The sequence below is a fragment of the Sodiomyces alkalinus genome, assembly GCF_003711515.1.
Source record: "Sodiomyces alkalinus F11 unplaced genomic scaffold SODALscaffold_10, whole genome shotgun sequence".
Lineage (NCBI taxonomy): Eukaryota > Fungi > Ascomycota > Sordariomycetes > Glomerellales > Plectosphaerellaceae > Sodiomyces > Sodiomyces alkalinus.
In genome coordinates this window covers 984,888-1,001,533 of record NW_021167088.1, presented here as the reverse complement: position 1 = coordinate 1,001,533, position 16,646 = coordinate 984,888, and the positions used below count along the sequence as shown (strand labels likewise).

The 16,646-nt window shown below is 51.8% G+C and overlaps 6 protein-coding genes across 6 annotated transcripts; 3 read left to right on the top strand and 3 right to left on the bottom strand.

Annotated features, from left to right (window-relative positions):
* Positions 1-747: 747 nt before the first annotated feature.
* Positions 748-2,079, bottom strand: SODALDRAFT_54992 (hypothetical protein; the record flags this gene model as incomplete). The annotated part of the gene is made up of 2 exons (XM_028615472.1): positions 748-1,273; positions 1,606-2,079. Coding segments are annotated over 2 exons (966 nt in total), but the record flags the coding sequence as incomplete, so codon positions are not given.
* Positions 2,080-5,325: 3,246 nt separating this feature from the next.
* SODALDRAFT_337178 (mitochondrial import inner membrane translocase subunit TIM23) lies at positions 5,326-6,119 on the bottom strand (the record flags this gene model as incomplete). The annotated part of the gene is made up of 2 exons (XM_028612656.1): positions 5,326-5,388; positions 5,460-6,119. The coding sequence occupies 2 exons, from the start codon at positions 6,117-6,119 to the stop codon at positions 5,326-5,328; spliced, it is 723 nt and encodes a 240-aa protein (XP_028463756.1).
* A 1,099-nt stretch (positions 6,120-7,218) lies between these two features.
* SODALDRAFT_320422 (hypothetical protein) lies at positions 7,219-7,856 on the top strand (the record flags this gene model as incomplete). The annotated part of the gene is made up of 3 exons (XM_028609530.1): positions 7,219-7,263; positions 7,338-7,559; positions 7,611-7,856. 3 exons carry the CDS (start codon positions 7,219-7,221, stop codon positions 7,854-7,856), a joined length of 513 nt encoding a protein of 170 aa, XP_028463755.1.
* A 951-nt stretch (positions 7,857-8,807) lies between these two features.
* Positions 8,808-11,233, top strand: SODALDRAFT_54938 (hypothetical protein). Its single transcript, XM_028615471.1, has 3 exons — positions 8,808-9,185; positions 9,242-9,508; positions 9,564-11,233. Exons 1-3 carry the CDS (start codon positions 9,154-9,156, stop codon positions 10,849-10,851), a joined length of 1,587 nt encoding a protein of 528 aa, XP_028463754.1. The 5' UTR covers positions 8,808-9,153; the 3' UTR covers positions 10,852-11,233.
* A 571-nt stretch (positions 11,234-11,804) lies between these two features.
* SODALDRAFT_362808 (hypothetical protein) lies at positions 11,805-13,539 on the bottom strand (the record flags this gene model as incomplete). The annotated part of the gene is made up of 12 exons (XM_028614499.1): positions 11,805-11,813; positions 11,900-12,062; positions 12,098-12,172; positions 12,305-12,347; positions 12,428-12,469; positions 12,507-12,580; positions 12,652-12,729; positions 12,852-12,957; positions 13,058-13,113; positions 13,184-13,255; positions 13,360-13,404; positions 13,499-13,539. The coding sequence occupies 12 exons, from the start codon at positions 13,537-13,539 to the stop codon at positions 11,805-11,807; spliced, it is 804 nt and encodes a 267-aa protein (XP_028463753.1).
* On the top strand, positions 13,283-14,751 carry SODALDRAFT_352804 (hypothetical protein). The gene is made up of 2 exons (XM_028613609.1): positions 13,283-14,583; positions 14,652-14,751. Exon 1 carries the CDS (start codon positions 13,647-13,649, stop codon positions 14,283-14,285), a length of 639 nt encoding a protein of 212 aa, XP_028463752.1. The 5' UTR covers positions 13,283-13,646; the 3' UTR covers positions 14,286-14,583; positions 14,652-14,751.
* The last annotated feature ends 1,895 nt before the right edge of the window (positions 14,752-16,646 follow it).

The following is a 16,646-nucleotide window of genomic DNA, read 5'->3' as shown; positions in this document are numbered from 1 at the left end:
ATACTGATATACCGAATATACCAAATATACATGATGACACATAAATCGGTATCCCGGGACCAAGAGACTCGAGGGAGGGAAATGCTCAAGGATATGGGGTTGCTTTGGTCTTCATTTTACCACTCACCTCCTGCCATGTGGCATTGTTTCTCGTGGAATCCGTTCCCATGGGCTCAATAATACCGTGGCTGAATGCAAAGAATTATGGAGGGCCAACTACAGTCAATGGTAGATTACTCCGTCAAGAATAGCGCTCAGCAATAGATCTCAGCGTCCAGTGATTTTGTGTATTTCCTACGTGTTTATCCTTCCGATTGGTACCAGTCAATGGCCATAAGCTGTCTTATCCCTTTCATTAGTCCCCAACGCCAACATCAGAATCCCTTCATCAGCCTCCAGGATGGTCAATGACTTGACCGTGTTAGATGTCTATGAGGGTCAGGGTGTTCTGATCGAACCTCGATGTTAGCCATAGTCTTGGAGTAAATTCCGGGCACTTGAACGTACCTTGAGTTGCCGGGGAGCCAAGGTCAAGAAGCATCAGCGCAACTGGGAAGCCGAGAAGAAATATGCATGCAATCGGGTCGGTACTATCTTAAGCAAAGAAAACTCCGTCCAAAGACTCTCTCCCCGCAGGCACCAGCATGATGCATGCGGCAACCTGAGTTTTACAGATAAGTCAGACATTGCAGTTCCTAAGGAGTATTGCTATTGGGGGTTACTTACTCAAGCTGAACTTGGCTGACATACCAAGTCACGGGGAAGAGAGGATATTGTTCGCCTAGTTGGGAAGACGGACGGCGTAGAAGTAGCCTGTGTCAGTGACATACCAGCGGCAGTCCCCAAGGTTGTCGATGGTGAAACGGTTCCGCTGGGTCCAGTTTCCGTCGAGCTCGCGAACAGGGTAATAGCGAGAAGGATCATCATCCGCGGGCTTGAAGTCCTGGGGTTCATAAAGACCATTGTTGTAGGCGAACTCCGCATTTTCCTGAGCGATTTCGCTAGCTGTACGCCCAATGCCAGTGACATCAGGAGGAAGCTGGGGCTTCGGAGCAAGGAAGGCAGTACCAGGAGGTCCGGCCATGCCGACGGCGGGTTGAGGGGCCTGCATAACAGATACGCCGTTCATGATAAAGTGCTGGCCCTGGACGGGCGTCGAGATAGGTCCCTGCATCATCAGGCCGGGCATTTGCTGCGTTGCAACCATGATGGGAGGACTGTTGTTGATGGGCTGAGGAGCCTGACCAATGACCGTAACATTGTTGGGTTGAGGCTGCTATGAAGAGAATGTTAGCCTGTTTTTTGATGAGGTGGGTTGAAGAAACATGGCCTGGAACCAGGAAAGAGAGAGGACAGAAGACAAAGACACGGAGAGAACAGGTATGAAAGAAGTGCGCCAAAAAAAAGGAAAAGGGAAAAAAGGGGGGGGAGTATATCGAAACGAGATACCACTGCATGAGATAGAGGAGGGGAATACGGAAGGGGAGAAAGCTGGATGACCACTTGGTTACCAGGTGTCAGCTAAAGATATTGCCTATGGCAATGTATGTACAGAGGGGTGACAGGCCAATAATAGAAAGCCTTGCGAATAATGGGGAGACCGACTTGCTGAGCATAGACAGGGACGGCGCCGTTGTCAAAACGTGGAACATAGAGATGAGTCATGGGACCGTAGGTGGTATCAGGGACGGGCGGTTGGAAGTGCAGCCCATCGGGACGGGGAGTTTGGTAGTCGCCCATGTTGGTTTGGTTCTCTCTCTGATTTTGGTGGTTGGCCTGAGGAAGCGCTTGATGATAGAGAAGAGGATTCACGTTTCCGTAAGTTGTAGGTGCAAGACCTGGATGCGGGAATGGAGTTGCAGGAGACAAAGTGTGTGTCCGAGAGACGTTGTTGTGAACAGAGGGGTTGAGGTAAGTGGAAAGATGAGAGTTTGGGTAAGGGTAAGGAAAAGAGTTGACAGATCGAGATGGGTCGGTCGAGGTATGCGTGGTGAAACCAGACAGGGCGTTGTTTCCCTCTTGATGTTCCCCGGACGGGGCAGGTGCAGGGCCGGTGGTGGTGTTTGCCTCTTTCTCGGCGGCAGGAGCAGCAGACTGAGTATTAGCTCCTGCCTGGTTAGGAGCCTTAATAGGGGGCGACTCCTGTGGGCCTGAGGCTGCAGTCTTCGTAGAAGGCGCAGCTGAGGTAGGACCAGACGTCACGGGTTCACGCCGGGAAGGAGCGGCACCTTCCTGCTTCTTCGTTCCGCCTGAGGGACGTTCTGTACACTGATGCCCCTGCTGCCCAGTTCGATCCTTCCGGATAGAAGTCGACGTGGGGTCCTCGACAGAATCAAGATTGTCCTGATGGAAATGGACACTTCGCTGTTGGTTGACGTGTTTCTTCTCCGGCATCTTGGATGACTTGGATCTCTTGGTATTGGGCTCCATAGTCGAGGGAGTCTGTTGCTAGTGTCGTAAAGGCCTCGTCGAAGAGTCGTGCAGAAGGGGTTGGTCGTGATGGCCTTCGGGAGGTGGATAGATGTTTGATGACCTTGGGAAAACGGAACAACGCAAACCTCCCGAATGTGAATAGTGCTGTGTGCGTGTGTAGGGGGGAAAATTGACTGGGTCGGCAGGGGAGAAGGGAAGCCTTAAAATAACCGACTGAATTTCCAGGAAGTTGAGCTGGGGGTTGAGGCCAGGAGCCAGGCTCACTGCTTATCGAGGTTCAAGATACGTGATGGCAGGCAGCAACCAAGTTATTCGAGGACCCTGCGTGTAGAGAACAACAGAAAGAAGCGATCGAGAGGCTCTCTTATTGTACTGCTCCCCCTATTCTCCCTCCTGGTGGAGTTCGAGTAACAATGCGTGAGGTTTGAACAAGGACCACTCTGCACTCTGCTCCTCGTGCCATCTCACACAAAAATATGAAAAGGGAAAACAAGTCTAATGTGACCTTCCACTCGGAGGACATAAAGAGACATGACTCGGTTGGAACAATGACATGAGAATAGATGAGAAAAATATCAATACTTACTTGAAGCATGTATGAAGCCCCTTTTGCAGAACGGGGCTGTCCATCCTGGTCACGACCGTCGTCCCCATCGTACATGACTTCTTTAAAAGGCCAGCAGGGAAAGCACATGGTGAAGATCTCGTGTTGATGATGATGCTGCAGACCGCGAGACTAGATAGTGGCAGTTGAGTTGTCGTACAAGATAAACAATGGATGGGGATTCGTGAGCTGACTGGACTCGCAGTACCGGGTGAGGCCAACGCGGGACTTGAGCTGGAAATACTCTGGCGTTTCGTAAGGACTAGGTGTGAAAAGGGAAGACGAAACAAGCTGCTGCTCCAAGATGGTTCCTGTTTTTGATAAAGATCAGAAGGAGATATCTCCCTCCTCTCGCCAGCTGATTCCCACCTACCTACCCTATACTACCTAGGGAGGTCACTTTTTGGGTGGCTCTTTCCTACACCGCCAGACCATCCTTTGCGGGTATCCACGACTGCCTTCGTCGCACAGCCGTGATTCACGGGTCATCCCTCATCTCTCGAAGCTGAAGAACTACGTGGCATGTACCTTAAGCAGTCCAGCCGTGTCCGTACGAACTGTACAAACTCGAGTCTGCCTTGGTACGACGGACACCAGATCCATGCCACAGTTCCATTCAGGCCCAGGTATGTCCATTTGCCTGACGATAGTGTCAGTGTTTTCACACATAATCTCTGCCCAACCCTACAATCGCTCCGTTGTTCTCAATAATCTATGATATAAGCCTGGTTCATGACCCGACACATCCTCCTTCTGTCTCTTCTGACCTTTCTGTGAGGCAACTATGCCTTTAAAAGGGTTGTAGTGGAATTGTTTCGCAAATGATCGCACACTCACCAGCATGTGTGAAAATGCCCGTCATTGCGGATCCGTACACCGGTTCGGGACTTACGGCCCATTTCCCACCTCTTCGCGGCCTGGACGGGAAGATCTCGCACACTTCCGAGGCTGGTGGTTTCTCGTGGTAGCTACATGATTACAACGTTCAGTGAACCATTGTGATCTTGCTTTATAACACGGAACCGACATTCTCAGTTATAATGGAAACTGTGGACATCGGGATAAACAGGCAGAAACAGGATGGCTTTGATATCGAAGGCAGGGATGGAAACCAATGGTGACGCACTGCTGCGACTCGAGCCACAGGGGGCGAGAACCAGTCCTCTGCCGGGCATATGGAAGGCAGCCTCTTCTTTCAGGACAGCGAGCTCTCTCATCTTCCGAACCATGGTAACTTGCCACGCCTGTGTTCAAGATCTCTGATCAGCGCCTGGTCGCTTCAGATGGGGTATGTGGTGATTGAACCAAGACGTAACGGGTCCTAGGACCTCTGCTCACCTTTCTGACCACGAGGCAGAGTCCATTAGACTTCAAAATGGCTTCCATGAGCTTCCGAAACGCATCTTCACCCGCTGTACGAGCTAGGAAATCCTAGTTCCTGTCAAGCCCCTTGAAGGAGCTGACTACTTCGTATCCACCGCGACAACTTGCGCTTCCTATGTGCCCTTCTTGTCGACTGCGTGCTGGAAGGCAGCTTTGAGTCTGGCAGCTTCAGTCTGGACTTCGAGATCAGCTTCCCCCACTTCCTTACATCATCCGCCGGCAAGTCCTGGGGGATGATATCTTGAGGATTCGCCATGCTGGGAACAGTTGGTATTGATGCGCCCCGAATGACCGTATGGCGCCCCTGAGTTCCTGGTCGCAGGGTTAAGTAACGACAGAAAGAGAAAGGACGGCAGAACATGAGAAGGCATGGAATTTAGAAACACCTCGACTGCGGAGGCAGCAACCGGCGATGAGACTCGGTGGTGCGAGAGTCCGCCCGAGGAGACGACGAGGAAGAGACCGATGTTTGATGACCCCCCGACTCCTGTGTACGCTCCAGTACATTGTTCTCGGACTGTCGACGCGCGAATTCTAGCACTCGGGACCCTCGTGATCGCGGGGCTAGGCTCAAGTTGTCTTACATTTTTTAACGTAGTAATCCGAACGCCCGTAACCATCCGACGCGTTCTATAATGCTCTTCCACACTGGCTAATACTGTACAATGGTGCGGGTCATGTCACCAGAGGAGAGATCGTACCATATGTCCGTCCGTTGCTGATGCTCCTTTTTACCCCGTTGAAACCCTCTGTCTGCTTTCCTACTCAAACATGTCCGGGAGCGCACGTATCGTGCATGCCCAAGTACCACCCGAGTCGACAGCAGATACGACTCCATGAATTCCCGATATTAATTAGGAGAAGATGTAAAAGGAAGTGTATGGTGATGGTGATGGTAGGTCGTGTTACAATGTGGCATGCTCTTGCTCGCCTGAGTGGGAAGCGGCAAAGAAGGTTGTCCGAACAACCTGAAAATGACACCGTTAGTGAACGAGCTCTCTGCTATGAAATAGACTACGTGATCCAGAATCAAACTTACCGCCCAGGCTCCAGCGACAGTTGCAACAATGCCGCCGGAAATCATCATTGGCCGAAGGCCCTTCGTGCTCTTGAAAAGCATACCACTAAGCGCGCCAGCCGCGATTGTGTTCGCGGAATCGTGCTTCCCTCTGAAGTAACCAATCGCGCCGGTGAAGCAGTTGTATGTGATGGCGACAACGCCAGCGGAATTACCGAGGAAGGGACCGCGGCGGGTCACCGCGTTCAGAACCGAGTTCAGCCTCAGCTTGGGCGGCTGCCCTTCGGACCTCAACAAGCCTTCCCGCAAGCCCCATGCGCCCCCAATACCCAGAGCAGTGAGATATGTTATGCCTGTTCCGTAACATAGGTCATCTGTGAAGCCCCTGGATGGAAGGACGGATTGGCTGCCGGGGACCTGGGAGAGGGCACCGTCTTCAAGTGTGAGGTATTCGAGAGTCTCTTTGTTCAGACCAGCGAGAGGATGGAGTTGAGAGGGGTCCGCGAAGGAGGAGCTTTGCAAGAAGGACTCGACGCCTTGACCCGCTGTCGGATCGAAGTGGGAGGAGGTTGTCGGCTCGATACTTGTGTGCGGTTGGTGAGGCTGCGCCGACGATGCGCCGACCGAGTCGGGTTGGGAGGAGGACTTTTGTCCTGAAAAGAGGTTCCAGAGAGACGACATGGCGTAATTTTGCTCGCGTCGCAGCCCACGGCGGTGGTAACTTAAGGCTGTGGGTAAGAAGGGATGCCACAGGGGGTTGGAGAGTCGGGTTCGATGATGAAGCTTCTTAATCTCGATTCAGAGGGTCAAATTTTTTTGGCTGTCTGGAAAGTCGACCAGTTGATCAAGAGTTCGGAGGTACAAAGGTACCTAAGTTCGGTTATTTTTCGGCCAAGAACGGCTGAGATGGAAATGACATCGGATTTAATGCTGAGTCAGACCGGAAGCTCTTGTGCTTAGTCATGTTTCCGGTGAGTTGAACGTCTTACCGGCTTTGAGCTGGGCTGAAAACATGATGAGACCAGTATAACTCTTCATCACAGGCGCTGTCTCTGCGAATCCCCAGGAATTGGCTCTCGGTGTCAAGGCATAGTTCTCCGTCGTCGGCTAAGTCAAGGAAGCTGATTCGTTTTGTTTGCGTTCACACGGGATGCACCTTACCGCTGGTCTGGATTCTCCTGATTGCTTGGGCATGGTTTGTTGCTTGTCTCCCTCCTCCCTCTCCAGCAACTCCTGGTCTGAGTCCTGCATATCGCGATACGTGGAAAGATGATATCCGCAATCTTCTCAACCACGTACGACTCAGAGTGCTATCATGGCCAAGTCGAGTCCCACGAAGCAGTTGGTTGCCTTCATATTTGGAAAAGGGGCCGACATCCCCGAGATCAATGCCGTTGACTCTGTGAGGAGAAAATCAGTGGTAGGACAGGCGTTGGTTCAGCGCGTTCCTGCCGTAACTGTGAAACAAACAACTGCACATGAGAAGTTAGGGAAAGGAGGTTGAGCATGCCTGGTGTAAGCTACATCGCGCTACCCTTGGGGAGACTGTTGTACATAGACGATGAACTTCTGCTAATATATGACTTTCATCGCTCCCCGATACTGACTTCAGCTTCTCCTCTTTCGTTTCTATTCTTTCCGAATCACATTATATCTGGTGTGTTGGACGATTGACAATCATCGTCTGAAACGACCGTCCTGCGCTGACAAGTTGAACGAAGTGCTGCCGGATATTGCCCGTTCGTTGCTGCCATATATTCCCTAGCTTCAGGCTAGCAGAATGACCGGGCTTCGTCGTGTCACTTTGGGCACTTGGATTCTTCAGGTACGCCACAAAACAACCAACAGGGAGAGGAGACCATGTGCTGCTCTCGGTTAGCTCTAACAGTTGTGACCTAGATTATATTCGCCATTGTGGTCCTGGGACTATGTACCGATCTGATGAACACCCAACGACGAGGCGAGCCACCGATAACTACGAAGTACGGCGTCTTCGCTGGTGTCTTTGGCCTCGTCGCCGCCGTACTCGGGCTGGTTGCTCTTTTCGTCGACGCCATCCCAGCCAGTATGGTTGTGTTCCTTGACGCAGCCAGCGCCCTTATTTTCCTAGCAGGCGGCATCGTACGTAATCAATTTCCCGACCCAACTGCCACTCGACGACTGACTTTCCAGGCCTATACTGTGGGACTGAAAGGAATAAGGTGCGAGTTCGAGGATAATAAGATGGCCGAGAAGCTGTACGAACACTCTCTTGTAGGCCTGGACGTTTCTACGGATGTTTTGAGCAACTGCAGAAAGGCAACAGCGAGCCAGGCGATGCAGTTTGTGACTTCCGCGGTGGCTCTCATCACGGTCTCCCTCGGCTTCCTGGCCCAAAGAGATCGCCAGCTTGGAAATCAGAGGCGAGCTCATGTTTGATAGCGATCATTGCTGGCTGAGGTTGGGCTGGCAAGAGATCTATACACGAGAATCGCAGGCGCCCTGGGAGCTGTCCTGTCTGCTTCGCGACGCACAAAAGACTGTTGGAAGAAGCTACCACGGGTGGTGGTCGTTTTTGGAACCACGGCAAAGCAACGCCGGCGCGTCAGTTAACTAGCCGGCTTAGAAATCGTATGCTATAAAGGAGATAGAAAAGTGTGGAATATAGGCTGTTCAGTGCGCAGATAAGAGATCATCTGGACTCTGCCTCGACATTCGCCCCGGCAGGATCGCGATCATTGTACGTCGCAGAGAATCCCCGTTGTATCCCGCACGAAGAACAGACACCAGCATGGGCTGTGTTTAAGCAGCCTGGCGGATTGAAGGCATCGGGGCACACACCATTGATTACTATCGAATAAAGAAAATGGGACCCGAACGTCATGTCCGAGAACCCCCCTGCGCCTCAGACGTGGAAAACGTCTACGGCATTAGAAGAGCATCACGGTTGCTTTCGGGGGCCGGGAACGGAAGGAAACCCATTGGACGAATAGTCGAGTAACCCTCAGCAAGCCGCATACGCGGAGCCGCCGTTATGAATTAAAATACACTTGACGGTGTAAGTTAACCCAACTGATGATGAAGAAAGAAGAAAGAGGAAGACCAAGATCTGGCGAAGCTCGAAAACTTTTTATTTGCGAAACGAAGTGGGGCAGAATTCAGGCACGGGGCACGCCTTAGCGAACGGCCCGTAGTTTAGCCGCACGAGGCTTACCAAGACGATGTCACGAATCGTCCTGAAGATCGGCATCTGTCGCACTGGTGCTGGGAAATTTCCTCGTACCTAGGTACAGGTTACCTTAGGTACTGTAACACTGAATCGACTGCTGGGTGTCACCGCTCTCACCAATCAAGCTTTCTTCTCTGACAATCTTAGGAGGCTCAACATAATTAAAAGCGGTTGAAAACCACTGCTAATATGCTGGATTCATTTACCGGATGGTCTAAGGCTGATAAGTGACACTGCAAGGGCTACTTGTACATCAGTCTGCATGTATCCAATATGTTCAGATCTGGAGTACTCCGTACTCTAGGTATACCTGGTATAAGGGGGGTGAGGCACGGCATCATGACGTTACGCTGTCGGACCACGTCCTATTTTGGTGTATTCATATCGACATGGCTTACCTACCTGGATCCTAAGGTATTATTCTCTTGCCCCACACATGATTCCATTTCATCTTCAGACAAGTGAAGCAATTCATCTTATTTGTACGCACCTGAGCGTCTATACGACATGGCACCAGTTTCTGCTGAGCCCGATATCAGGTAACTTGTCCCGCAACTCGCCGCCGCGGAATACCGTCTCACGAGTATGAAAACAGATATGTGCCATTGTTAGTAGTGGTCACTCACTTCATATCTGTGGTCGTCTTAGCTACCATTGTTGGTCGGAGTCTGTTCCTGTCCTACGTTAGCCTTCCACCTACCCAAGCCACACGCGCCCGGTCCGAGCGAAGATCAACCCTCATTCCGTTATTCGCCAGCCTCCTGGCCGTAAGCTTGGCCATCGCGGTGTACGAAGCTTCATCCTATGCCGTCTTGTCGTATAAAGTCTGGGCAGACCAACGTGCTGTTGACGTCCCAATCAGGTATGGGAGGATGAATGAATTCAGCGATGTAATAGTAGCTAACGCGTCTCTCCAGACTCTGCAGTGAAGATAACGCGCTGCTCGGCAATAATGCAACACCATCGCATATTGCCCGTTGGCTAACGGACACTGCTCTTTATATTGATGCGTATGAAGTCCTTGCTGAACAAGCTGGCCGTTTCTTTTGGGGTCAGCAGATTGAGCTTGCAACGATATCATGGAGCCTGCTTCTGTCGATTGAAGGTCGCCGAAGGAAAATCTCTTCGCTGTGGGCGTATCTCGCCTTGGCTCACCTGGTCAGCTTGCCATTCGCGCAGAACCTCTTCTATATTGCCTTGCTCCTCACTCCGACGCCAATGCCAGCCAGGGAGGATTCAGGATACTTAGACTCGGCCTTCCGAAGGGTTTACAGCCGCATATTCCCCCCAAAACCTATCAATTGGATGCCTCACCCGGCCCTGTTCCTCGTCCCGCTGACGCAAAGCTTCGGCGTGGTGTTCTGTCTTCCATGGATTGCTGGGACATCGTCCTTTGCGACGGCTGTGCTCTTGAACAAAGCACTCTCGTTCGCGCCACTAGTTGTCCCCGCCGTCGCTCCGCTCAACTGGGGTAAAGTCTACGATCACCCCCACAGCGCTTACAGCGCTCTCACAGATCTGTTCCGGTTTGTCTCGACGGCTACGTTTCTCCTGCATGCCAAGGCGACCGCCTTGGCACTGCTTCACAATGCACCCCATACCCATTTTCACAGACACAGCAAGCTCCTGCCATTTGATATGGGGAAGCGGAGGATATCGGAACGGACAAGCACGGCCTTCGCCAAGGTTTTGGGGTCGATGTTTGATCACCCTATGGTGACAGGTGTTGTGTGGGATGTATTGCTGAGCGGGGTCAGTCTCATAGTGTGGGCTTCGATTCGGCCGCTCGATGTGATTGACGTCCTCGCGGTTGCAACCCCCTTCTTCAAGAGCACAATCCTGGAAAGACATCACGAAGAGCCTTGCGCGTATGACGATGCAGATATATCAAATTCACCTGGTGGTGCTGATCAACCTGACGGTCCGGCAAGTTCAACCAGATCACGAACAAGGCTGGGAACGTCCAGTACGAGTCCAAAGGCATCGTCGAGGTCGAGTCGGGGTAGTGCCCGCCGAAAGAAGGCACAGTTGGAAGAGATGGAATACGTTCCGGGTCCGGAGAATCGAATGGTCGTGGAAGGGGACGTGCAACCGGATGAAGACGTGGACTGGGAAGCTGCTGGGTTGACCTGGGGATTGGCGTATCTAGGTGGACTGGGATTCAGCAGTGCGGCAGTTTTCGGAGCAGAATGCATTTCGAGATGAGGCATTACTTGTTTGGCTAGTTTGATCCGGTCTTTGGACCACGGGACTTGGCGTTGATCTATTTCCCCATGACGACGAGATGATGATGGGGTTATCAGGGGCTCCTATGGCACTTGTAGGGCATCAAAGGCAATCGGAATCGGGCGAATCATAGGGACACACGCTTGCGTTTCTCGTGTTGATGGGATTCCCGCCACATCCTCGACATCCCACCTCCCCCACCGACATTGCCATTTTAAGTCTCCGCGGAGAGCTGCACCAAGCGCGGATTTCGAAGACCCGCAAACTGACCTCCTGGGACAGCGCCCATTCCTTATCCCTAGTGGGCATTGGCATTTTCATGGACAGCCTACGGGCAATCGATCGCCCGACTAACCCATCTCGCTGCTGTGTTGAACCGCCTGGGTCCATCAAGGTCTAGTCAGGGAGCCCAGGAGGCGCGTTCATTGGTTCGCTAGTGGAGACGACCAAACCGTGTGTACGTTTGTATCGCAGGAATCGTATATTTGCACCCCCCATCCCCTGGGGTCAGATCAAGTCGCCCCAGGACCCCCAACTGAAGTCCCCCACCTTGTTGTTGCAAACCCCTCAGGGTTTCCCTTTGCGATGACGAGATCAGCCAGGCAGTCTTCGGGCAAGGGGAAACTGGGGCCCGTTCCGGGGCGCCTCAGCGTCTCCGACCTGCGATGCGCTGTATGTTGGTCATATGACCGATTCGAGAACCAACGAGAGGTAGTAGGCTGGCACAATGTCCGAAAACAACAGTCATCCAGTCCATGCCGCAGCCAAGTGTGCCTGACCACCATAAAAAACGGGTTGGCCTGCATTGCATATGTATGTACAACTTCACTTGTTGGGAATTTAGGGGGGGAGGGGGATATTGAGGAATTAATCTTCGCTACGAAGCAAAATCCTCATGTAAGTTCATCAAGCGAAATCAAGCGAATTGCCTTTTAATGGTGCTGATTGGGGCAATCCCCACAAGTTCAGAAACAGGCAGAAATTAGCTCAACTAGCTTGGACCGTTCCGGATACTTAGACTCCAGACCCCCAGGGTTGTCAAGGAAAACCTGTCAGATCCGGGATCAAGCGTCCTGTCCCATGGGGTTTGATGTTTATCAAGGGCGGTGAGGAGAGAAGCTGGAAGCGGACCAGCGAGAGCGGAGATGGAATGACGAGACTTTGTGTCGATGACAGATCTCTGGAGAAGACTATTGCAATGACATTTTTTGTCGGAAATTCATACCAAGAAAATGGCTTCTTTCGGTCCGATGTGATGTTGCCCTTTCCTTTTGCCCTGCGATCCGAGTACCAGACCCGTCTGCGCACAATGCCAAGGTTTGCGTTAGAAAATTCTCCTCGAGAAACAGTTAACCGAAGAATCTGGAAGAATATTTGGTGCGGGGGAGGGCGATAATAATCAGAGCAAGGTAGGTATTTGTCATTCTTTCACCTTCGCTGGCCATTGTGGAGGGCTGTCACCCGATTGCTGCGGACTGACCGAAGACCGAGGAAATCCCCCATCAACTTCTCAATCAGGGGGTGCTGAATACGAAACTCAGGGCCAATAAAATACCAAGGTTGCAACCGCCCAGCGCTTGAATCTTGGCAAAATTGTCTAGAAGAAAATGAATGTGTCACTGCGCCTCCGCAACCGCCGCCTACAACTGCCCATGTAGGGAGCCCGAGCGTGTCTTGGCGCCTAGACTCCGCCCATAATGACGTCGAGCTAAGGCAGTGCGTGCGACAGCCCACCGAGTCCTCTCTTCTCCCCCCCCCCTTTCTCTCCCTTCCTCGCACAGAATCCTTGTCCAATCAGCGAGAGGGGAGGCAGCTCCCCCAACCCCACGGAGACCCCGGTAGCCAGCAGTCAGGTACCTCAGTACTCCAGACTTCAGCGTCCCTCCCAATAGGAACCCGCCATGCTGTGCGACAACTCTCCCCTTCCCTCCCGCAATCCACCATGCACGGCAAGTACCTAGGTAAGGTAGGCAACAGACTTTTCCAAAGTGCCGCAGCGGCTCCCATCGGCGAGGAGTGGTCCACGACTGGCAAATGAGGCAGATCGAGACTGGGCAGCAATAACTTGGGTGTTCTGGGCGTGTTCTGCAGTCGGACGGAGTCTTATTAATCCCGTGGTCCGTCCCGAACGATTCGACTTGGCCCCGCCCGAATCCGTGGATTTGTGCACGAATATTATCCGTACTTCGTGTCGACGTGCGATTTGAACCCCCTTTGCGGTTGGCTCCCCACATCCCATCTCTGTTGTCAGATTACATTACCGTAACTAATTACCACCTATCAATGTCGGGGGGGGTTATGTGGGACGTACTGTATGTGTATCTTGTCGCCGCACCATTTGAACGGATGCGCCGATACAATTCTGGATCGCTTGAAGTTGCGGCTCGTACTCCGTATGTCCGGTGTTAGACTCCTTAAGACTGCCATCCCCCCGCTTTCATACTCCCAAGCCATCTTTTCCATCTTTTGCCATTCAAGCCCCCTTACTCCATTTTTCCGATGACTTGGTTCCCCCTGTTGATCTCGACATCACTACAATATAAACATCTTCCGTCCCCTAGTCCGTATCAGTATTCAATGTGCACCACGTAAACAACCACGAGAACATCTCGCCTACAGTCCACACGTGGTCGTCCGACTTGCTTCCAAAATCTCTGGACTCCTCATCTCTGCACACACTTATGCACCGAAACTTCCATCTGCCTGCCCTGGTATAGCCAGACCTCCTCTTCCCAAACCTCGATCCATCTGGTCCTCTCCAATTTTCCGTCACAATGGCAATCTTCGATGTCTTCCGGCGAGCGGACCGACGCAAGTCGATTCTCACCCCCTTGGACGCCTCCGGCCAATCGACGGGCCAGATCAACAATGGCTCGCGGACATCATTGAAGTCGGACAAATCTTCAACCAACTATTCCTTCAAGTTGACCAAGTCGTTCTCTTGGAAGTCACGCACCGACAGCCTCAGCCAGACCAGCAACAATACGCACAGCAGTTGTACCGAAAGCGGCGAAGAATGCGGCATCGCCAACACGCTCGAGCGTCCCGAGAAGGGGGTTCCTTCGTGGCTAAAGAAGAATAACAAGAAGAAGCAGAGAGAGGCAGACGATGACCCTCGCGAAAAGCCCCTGACAGCCGTCAACCTCGTCCACCAGGAGATGCTGAGCCAGTTCACCTGGACTTTCGGAAACCGGCGAGACAGCATCGGCGACCGGTCCAGCCTCTACGGCGACATCAGCCCGGGAACATCAAGATTGCCCAGCATGGACGGAGGCAGCAGGCCCCTACCCCCTCGTCACCCCAGCTCCGAAGTCCAGCACCAACAACGCCTTCACGACATGCATGACCAAGATGACCAATTCTTGTCCCCCTATGCTCCTATGCGCCGAAGGGCAGCATTGACCTTCGACTGAGATCGAAGACACCTCTTTTTTTCTTTTCTTTTTCTTTTCCTCTTCCCTTTTGTCACCTCAAATCAACTTTCCCTCTTCTCTGAGATACCCCGACATTTTCACAATTACATTTTTGGAATGCAACCAGCTCGAAAAACCCCCCTCCTGCTGGTGGTCCGCATGCCTTTACCGTAATGCCCTACACACGGGTGCCACAGCTGATTGGACCAATGTCCCCAAAATGGCACACGACACATGCATCAAGAGCCGACGAAAACGGACTCCCTGGCGATTGGCGATTTGCGATTTGCATCTTAATGTAAGGAGTACTGGCGCCTTTTTTCTGTTGCCTTTCCTTTTGCTCTTTTATTTACGTCTCTTGAAAAGTTTCTGGTCGGTCTTTACTACCTTCCACAACCAAAAGTCTGAAGGAATAGAGAGTCCGCGAGTGTTTCACAGATACATCCTTGACAGGGATATTATCAACGAATGAAGATTAGAATGAAATTTCAGTGTTCGAAAGAATTGCGGCGTGGTCTGACATTGGCAAATGTTCAGCCACTGGAACGTCTAATGAGGCGAAGTTAGGGGTTTGGAGGGACTGGAGCTGTTGTTGTGCGAGCTTTTGTGTAACGTGCGGGGGAGCCGAGATTCAGGTTGTCGGTCCCGGAGAAATGGGGATTTGACATCTGCAGGTTCCTCATGGCTGAAATGTCAACAAAGTGCGAGATAAGCTAGCGCTGCAGTACGGATGGGAGGCTAAAACGAAATAAAACCAACATTCTTATCCATTGGTGTTTTATCATCTGAGGGGTCCTTTTTGCTGATACGCGATAATACTCGAACGGTTCCCTCCAGTTTGTGCTACGAGGCAGCAATTAATAGATGGACGAAGTAATAATGCGATTGACTACCTAACTTGCGGGAAACTACTGTAGGTACAGCGTATTGTGCCTGTGCTGTCCGTGCAATCGCCACTCTACTCGGTTCTCCAACAAAGACAATGGGCAGAACCGGCAAGCTGGACCTCTGAAGATGCCGAAAGCCTTGCTCACTCACCGACGCAGTTGCCACCAGGGGCGATCTTGGGTCCATTTTTCGGGGGGAGTATAAATGGAATACCCTTGCACTCCCATAGCAACCACAGCCACGGGTGAAGGGTAGCCCTGATCAAGATTGTGTTTGGTTACGAGGAGAATTGCTAAAACGAATGCCGGGACGACAGCCTCTTTGTGGTATCATCCAAAGAAGAATGTATGAATGAATGTGTTGTATAGAATTGTTTCACAAAGAAGGTCCGAAAGAGGAGTCTCATACCTTTGGTGTCAGCGAAAGCTCCGTTGACAGACAACATTTGATCACACATGTGGCAACAGATAAATTACGAAATCCTTTATAGTCCCAACATATAATATGAAGAAGAAAGGTCCCGTACTCAAAAACGTTGCCTGTTTTCACTCTCGTCTCGTACGAACCCTGCACACGCCTCAGGAGGCATGGACAAGAGTACCGCATCCGGCTCAAGATCAGATGTCGCGTGGCTAAACTGACCGAGCAATGGCAAAAGACAGCACATTTTGGGACAAGCGGGAGCTCAATGAAATGGCGAATGCGGCCGACGAATGTATGGAATGATCGGGCGGACGGACGGATGGACGGGAGGAAAGGAGCAAAGGCAGAATCGGCGAGGGTCGACGTTGGAACGGTATGGAATACGGATACAGACCCGCAAGATGCACACATAGCACCCACGCAAAATGCATACCCTGTCATACTCTTGACGAGTACACGTACGGCCGAAGGGCCCGGTGGTGTGTTTGATCGGCATCATTGGCGGTCAACAGGACCTGCCCGATGTCTCCCGATGGAAGCACCTGTAGGGTTCGAAAACGGTTGAAATCGCGGGGTTTTGACAACGCTCAACCGTAATCCCGCCCTGGGGAGTCATGCATGTTGTACCTGTATGTTGTAGGATAGGGGACTCGCGTGGAGTGGGACAGAAGTTATAACAATAAAAAGCAAAGGTAGAAAGTCGCGCAGAAGTTTTTTTTTCTCACGGAAAAACTTGGTGTTCGGATATGAAGTCATGTGATAATTAGTAAACCACCTTCTTGAGCACGGTATGCAGTCTGCCACCCCACTGTACACTTGTGGGTGAAACGCGGATTGCGACTGATTCTTCGAGCAAGGTCGCAACGAAACGACATACTATAATGCAGAACCCAGACAGTCGGCAAAACACTTCGATTCATACATCACGAGAGATAGAACAGGTCTGCTCGTGCATAGTCTTACGAATCAAAGTACCCGATCATAACCTATTTTGCGCCCTGGCAGGCCATGCTCCGTTCGGATTTCGTTCCCAGAGCTGCAAACAGAACC